The sequence below is a fragment of the Alexandromys fortis genome, unplaced genomic scaffold, assembly GCF_014885135.2.
Source record: "Alexandromys fortis isolate MF-2015 unplaced genomic scaffold, M_Fortis_MF-2015_v1.1 scaffold_229, whole genome shotgun sequence".
NCBI lineage: Eukaryota > Metazoa > Chordata > Mammalia > Rodentia > Cricetidae > Alexandromys > Alexandromys fortis.
In genome coordinates this window covers 1,461,665-1,469,094 of record NW_026068122.1, presented here as the reverse complement: position 1 = coordinate 1,469,094, position 7,430 = coordinate 1,461,665, and the positions used below count along the sequence as shown (strand labels likewise).

Genomic DNA, 7,430 nt, shown 5'->3' with positions numbered 1-7,430 from the left:
GGGGGAGAAGAGAAAAGGGAGATGGGGAGGGAAATGGGAGGCGGGGAGGAGGCGGAAATTTTTTTTCAATAAAAAATTATATTAAAAAAAGAAAAATGTCTACTCAGTTCATTTGGCCACTTATTTTTATTGTATCATTTTTTCTTTGTATTAATTTTTTAGTTCTTTATATAGTATGAATAGTATGCCCTTGATGGGTGAACAGTTGTCAGTTTTTTCTCTGTCATTTTATAACTGTCTATTTACTCTGCTGGTTGTTGACTTTGATTTGTTGAAGCCTTTTAATTTCATTCAATCCCAATGACCAAAATATTTTCTGGGTTTTGAAGTATTATTTAAAAAGTTCTTGTGTATGCCTAAACTTGAAGTTTTATCATAATGTTTGCCTCTTCTTCAATAATTTTAAAGTCTCAGGTATTAAGATAAATAACTACTTAATAAGTCACTACTTAGTTTAATGTGTAAATGTGCTTGTTGTAAAACTCTGATCCATTTTGAATCTTATTGTGTGAAGGCTACAGGTACAGTGAGATTTGTTCTTCTGAATTTACTAAAGATATTATCCTATCCTCCACAGTATATTTTGACATATTGCAAAAAGCCATATATCTTAGCTTTGTAAGTTTATTTCTAAGCTACAAATTTCTTAACATTATTATTTTGTGCCTGTCACATGCTGTTTATAACTAAGATTCTGTTGTATATTTTGAAGTCAACTGTTATGAAACATCTGACATCACTTCCTTGGCTAAAGATTTCTTTGACATTTCGAATTAACTTGTACTTATTTAATAATTTTAGGATCATGTTTTTCTACTTCTTAAATGAATGGCAGCAGAATTTTCAGAAATGTTAGGCCGAATATTTAGGGATGTGATAAGTACGTATCAAAATTAGTTAGCCTGAAGAAACAGGCTTGCAATTTCAACTCCTAGGGAGGTTAGGGTGGAAAAAATTCAGTCAAAGATAACTTTAGCCACGTAGAAAGATCTTACTTTAAGTTTTCAATATATGAAAATAACAGGAATATATAGATGAGTGTTAGGGAGACTCCCTAGCATACATGAGACCTTTATTTTAACCCTTAGTTCCAAAAAAACCCACACACAATCAAACAAAACAAATAAACAAGTAAAACAAAACAAACACTAAACTCAACAAAAAACAATAAATACACAAAAAGAAATCATTGAGATTTTGAGATAATATTATTGCCTATTCAGAATAGCTATCATCAAAAGAACAAAAATATAGATCAAGTTAAGTGACATGACACTGATTCAGGAGGATGAACATTGTAAATTATTTTTATATGAATGAAAGAAAGGTAACTCAGAAGAAGAAAGTCACCAGTGGGTACAGAAATAAGCAAATAAGTGACAGCAAGTAGAATGAGTATGCTTAGTGTGCATAAATATATATATATATATATATGTACACATTATACATATCATATGTGTATGTATTTACTTTTTACTTTGTGTGTGCATATGTGGAAATACTTGAAGATGCTAGATCAAAACTTATAGGTAACAATGAGGACCCTAAGAGAGACATACATAGATCAAATCTACATGGGAAATAGAAAAAGACAAGATTTCCTAAGTAAATTGGGAACATGGGGACATTGGGAGAGGGTTAAAGGGGAAGGGAGAATCAGGGAGGGGAGCAGAGAAAAATGCAGAACTTAATAAAAATCAATTGAAAAACTTATAGGAGTTATAACTCTTCCTCTAACATGTGAGCTTGGGGAGGATTTATTTCAGATGCTGTGGTTTGTCAGGAAGCTCCTTTACCTGCTGAGCTATCTCCGTGGTCTCCATTCTGCTTCTTGAAACACATTAAAAACAAGTACTGTCACTAAGATGATTACTAAAATATAAATGAAATTTATATCCTTATAAGCTACAAAGGCAATAAGAGGTCATTTTATAGTTCCATAATTTAGTTTAGCACAGAGTCCTTAAGGTGTTTTGTTGTTGAAGTATTACTGTGGGTATGTGAGGGTAAGCTGTCTGTATATTAAAAATCACTTATAAAATAATGCTGAGAAAGAATGAGGAAGGGTTTAGCAAGAATGCAAGAATTATGAAATGCAATCTTGTAGACCTGGCACAGACAAAGCTAAATACCAAAGTTAAAATACCACAGTTTCCTAACATGTGTACCATACAAGAAAAGAGTAAATGGTCAATTAAAGATCAGGGAGTACCTATGTACTGCTACATCTCCTTGTTGACCTGTGAGCTACTGATATTTCTGGAACAGTGCTAGCTGTTTTCTTCAATTGCAACTAACTGATGCAATCATAGTAGCCTAGGGGTAATTACAAACAATGAATACACAGATGCCGATGGATCATTGTAGTGAACCACAAAGCAAAACAAAAATATATAAATATAGAAATGTACTCCCATGGTTTGTATAGCTTGAAAAGGGGGTAATAAGCATTAAAGGGATATAAAAGGTCAAACATTATATTAGATATAATGAGCTTATTGCAGATATTGTCAAAGTCATATTTAATAAAAATATGGTGACAAAACTGTTGAGGGTAAAATCTATAAACACACTACAGATAATTTCTTCTGAAAAAGATACCAGAATCTACACATATGTATACATCAAAGTCTGTGATCAGACATGAGCAATGCTTATCTGTAGTCATATGATTTTGAGAAAACATGATACAGGTATTTTGGGGTTTGTTAGGTAATTTATGATATAAAAACCTCTAACTTATTAGAATATACATATAGGTTGATTTTAACCCTAAACTTAAGAACCATTGGTATGATATGCAAGAAGTTCTGATTTTCAGATCTGTTTAGTAGAAATTCAAGTTATTCTCAACATGTATAATATAGTTTATCCAGCAAATGACACACTACAGAAAATGGTAAATAATATGAATTATTATGAATACCATATTATCAAGAACATATAATGTATCCAGGGGTGGTGGTGAACGCCTTTATTTTCAGCACTGAGGCAAAGGCAGGCAGATCTCTGAGTTTTAGACCAACTGGGTCTACAAGAGCTAGTTCCAGGACAGGCTCTAAACCTATAGAGAAACTCTATCTCTAAAAACAAAAACAAACCCCTCAAAAAACAACAAAAAAGAACAATAATGTTTACCTAACTAGCTTTGGCAATCGTGTTATTTCATTATATAGTATAAATTATGATCATGCCAATAACTTATAAACTTAGGAAAGTACATTCAAATATTATAAATAGATTGTCCTTTTAGTTAAGACTTGAAAACTGGCTGATTTTATAACAATATAAGATAAATAACTTTATCATGTGCTTTGTTTAGCATTTCAATTTCTAGTTGGTCTCAACAGATATCTTCAATATCTTCTAATGCATAGAATTAGGATTGACATATAATACCATATTTTAAAAGATGGTAGATTGATAAATAATTCAAAGTGTATTGTGTTATTAACAATCTAATTAAAGTGACAAGCACACTTTGAGAACACATGCAATCACTATTTTTGCAACATATTACCATCTTTTATTCTTCTCTCTATATAAGTATATCATGCAAAACTATTACTGATTTCATGTGATAAAACTATAAGTATTACAAATTTGAATATAATTTTCAAATGGTTATTTTCATAACTATATACTAATTACATCATATAGATTCTAGAAACAAGATGCTATCCAATTCGGTTTCCACTACAATTGATATAAAACAATGTGTACACAATGAATTTGTTGATAACATAAGATGTCTAAAAATTATTACATAACTCACATGTGATTTATCAGCTTCTTTATGGCATTCTTAATATTTCTATTTCTCAGTGTATAGATGGCTGGATTCAGGAGAGGTGTGATGACTGTATAAAACACAGAGAGAAACTTATCCACCAAAGTGATGTTGATGGGCCACAGATAGATGAAAATGACAGGACCATAGAATAGTACAACCACTATGATATGGGAGGTGCAGGTAGAGAGTGCCTTGGATGAACCATCTTTAGAATGAATCCGAACAGTTAGTAAAATATAAGTGTAAGATATCAGCAAGAAAATGAAACAAGTTATTCCTAAAACACCGCTCTCAGCATTTATTATGATACCCAGAATATCAGTGTTCATGCAGACCAATTTCATCACCAAAGGAATATCACAGAAAAAGCTGTCTATCACTCTTGGCCCACAGAAAGGTAGCTCCAAAACTAGGATCAGCTGATTAATGCCATGCACAAATCCAGTGATCCACGATATCACAACCAGCCAGATACACTTCTGACTGTCCATGATGCTGGTGTAGTGGAGTGGCCTGCAGATGGCCACATAGCGGTCATAGGCCATTGTTACAAGAAGAACCATCTCACCCCCTGCAAAGAAATGCACGCAGAGGATCTGGCTCATGCAGCCCCCAAAGGAAATGCTTTTATTTTCTTTTATGAGGTCTGTGATCAGTTTGGGAGTAGTAACTGAGGAAAGGCAAAAGTCAATAAATGAGAGATTGGCTAACAAATAGTACATAGGAGAATGGAGATGGTGATCAGTGATGATTAATATCACCACAAAGAGGTTGCCTACCACAATCATCAGGTAGAGTGTAGAAAACGGCAACAGGAGCAAAATCTGCAGTTCCCTTGAGGTGCAAAGTCCTTGAAAAATGAATTCAGTCACCACAGACTGGTTTGTTTCTTCCATTTAGTACACTGGGCTCCAAAATGTTGAGAGAGACAGAGCCTTACTAAAAATTCCTGAAACAGAAACAATAACTTAATGTTCAGAATCAAGTAAAAAGAGTACACATTATATCTAAACATTGTTCCCAGTAACTTCCTTTAGCTTGCATATTTTTTTCTGATCAGGTAATTCAGTGAATATAGGAAAGACTACCCATCTGAAGAATAATCTTTATAAGTATGTAAATAAGAATATTATGAAGAAATGCCAATACCAATTATTCTGTATAAATTACCCACCATAAATATATCTTTTGTCATGGATTCAGAGACAATTTTCTTCAAGGAATATCTGAGATATAGTCACAGTCTCTTTACTTGACTGCCATAATTCCAGAATGAGAAGCCATTGACATACTTTAAATATAAACACACAATTCCTAGGCACCAATCTATTTATGGTTTTATATATAAGGAGATATAATTGAATAAATTCTATTAAAATATTTGATAAAAATGGATCCTCAAATAAAATGAGAAATAACATGCCTAGGACAAGTTTTTAGCATTCTCTTTCCTTGAAGTTTTGTCTTATTCACTTGATATAGCTCTAAAAAATAATGTATTGATAGGCCTGATGGATGTTGCTTATTGTCATATACTTACAGCCTTTCAACTCTAAATGGTAAGATTTCATATGATAGTTTGAAAAATTTATTATGAAAGTGGCTTTTTCTGCCTAGCTTTGTTTCAATTCTTCTTTTTTTTCCTTTCTTAACTCCCTCCCATTATTTATTTCTTTTGAGTTTTTCTTCTTAATTTTAATATATCCACTTTTCTTATTATTTTTTATGTGAAATTGGGAAATTAAAATGCCAATAAACTAGAGGATATTTTGTAATTTCTTGTTAAGTTTTTGAAGTATTATAGTAATAACGATGTTTATTAATTTTTTTCAATCAGATCTATAAAGTAATAAAACTGTGGTGCACAATGAGGTCTCTTTGATTCCAAATCTCCAATATTACTCCCAGATTATGAATAGAAATTTTAATTTTAAGAAGTCCAAAAAAAAATCAATGACATTTCTCTCAAGGTATTTTAATACAAGCACAAATAAAGAAAAATGATCAGTTTAAGAAGTAATAACAGTCATGTAAATGTAAAGTTAATTTTATTGTTTTTAAAATTGAACATATTTAACTCTTTGAATATCAATGACATTTTCACATATCTATTTTAATTGGCAAATTCTTAGTGAATTATGATTATTCTAAAGAGTATAACTGTCATCTCCCTTTATTTTCTAATAACTACTTCATTAATATATTATCTGTATCATGAGAACTTAGAGGCTCCAAAATCAAAATATAATCAGATAACCTTAAAGTAAGTTTAGTGGCCTGTGAGTACAATGATTTTCTTTGGTGAGAGAGTTGGTATTTTTAAGGTTATCCTAAGAGATCATTAGATAGGAGCATATAAAACTCCTTTATGTTTCCAAATGTCTCAATGAGTAGTTGGAAGTGAAAACTACAATATTTTTGTCAGCCACACATTTAAAAACATATGAATGCAACAAACAGTGTAAACTCATGAAGTACTGAAAAATATGCTACTAAAACAAAGTTTAAATCAATAGTTGCAATAAAAAATGAAAGTATGACAATCAGTTTGTGATGCACTCACACTACAAGAATCACCTTATAAAACAGATCCTTCCTTTTGGATGATGTTTCCTCTGATCTTCCCTGGAATCTAAAACTCTTAGATCATTGTTTCTGCTATGACCAGTGATGCTCATGTGTTTCACCCCTGAGTGGCTTATATACAATGACAAAAGTCGTATCTGCCTTGGAAAGTTTTCCATTATCCAAATAGGACTATGCAGTTGGAAAGCCTTTTGCTTTCATAGTCCTTGGGGATCCCTAGCCTCCAAATTTTCTTGAGTTGAATATGAGAGCTCATAATAAAGATAAATTCTTCCCTTAATTTCATAAATATTTTGTAAATATGAGTTAATATTTTAAGTTGTGTGATGGCAACGTACAGGTTGTAAGATGATGCACAGGTGTCAGTGAGATGCCATAGCAGTTAATTTCACTTGTTGCTAAGACAGATGACTTGAATTAATATTAGGGAGCCAGAAGGTGGAGGGGTAGAAACCACTCACTCAGCTGTGTTCTGATCTCCACACATGTTCTGTTGCACATATGCACATGCCTACACTCATGATACATGCACCCACTTTAATAAATGTAATAATTATTTCCAAAAAAGAAAACATATCTGTAGTTACACAGTTGATGTATCCATTTAGACAATGATCACCACACCTGGAAATGCCAACAGAGAGAATGTTTTCTTTTTCACTTTTTTGATACTTTATGATCAACCACTAAAATACATATGGATCAGACAAATAATGTCATTTTAGATTGCACAATTTCTCCTTTTTCAAATTCACTTCATTATATATAATTAAGGTGAAAACTGTTATGTTTTGATAGACACACCTATAATGAAATTACATATTAGTACTTTATATGGAAACTGTCTTGCTAAAATCATTTATCATCTTACACCTGTCAGAATGGCTAAAATCAAAAACACCAATGATAGCCTTTGCTGGAGAGGTTGTGGAGAAAGGGGTACCCTCATCCATTGCTGGTGGGAATGCAAACTTGTGCAACCACTTTGGAAAGCAGTGTGGCGGTTTCTCAGGAAATTCGGGATCAACCTACCCCTGGACCCAGCAATGCC

At 32.3% G+C, this 7,430-nt stretch overlaps 1 protein-coding gene across 1 annotated transcript; it reads right to left on the bottom strand.

Annotated features, from left to right (window-relative positions):
• Positions 1-3,771: 3,771 nt before the first annotated feature.
• Positions 3,772-4,689, bottom strand: LOC126490470 (olfactory receptor 4K3-like). The gene has a single exon (XM_050125407.1). It carries the CDS (start codon positions 4,687-4,689, stop codon positions 3,772-3,774), a length of 918 nt encoding a protein of 305 aa, XP_049981364.1.
• Positions 4,690-7,430: the final 2,741 nt, after the last annotated feature.

Coding starts and splice junctions, on each gene's coding strand:
- LOC126490470 (XM_050125407.1), bottom strand. CDS start 4,689: ATGGAAGAAACAAACCAGTCTGTGGTGACTGAATTCATTTTTCAAGGA.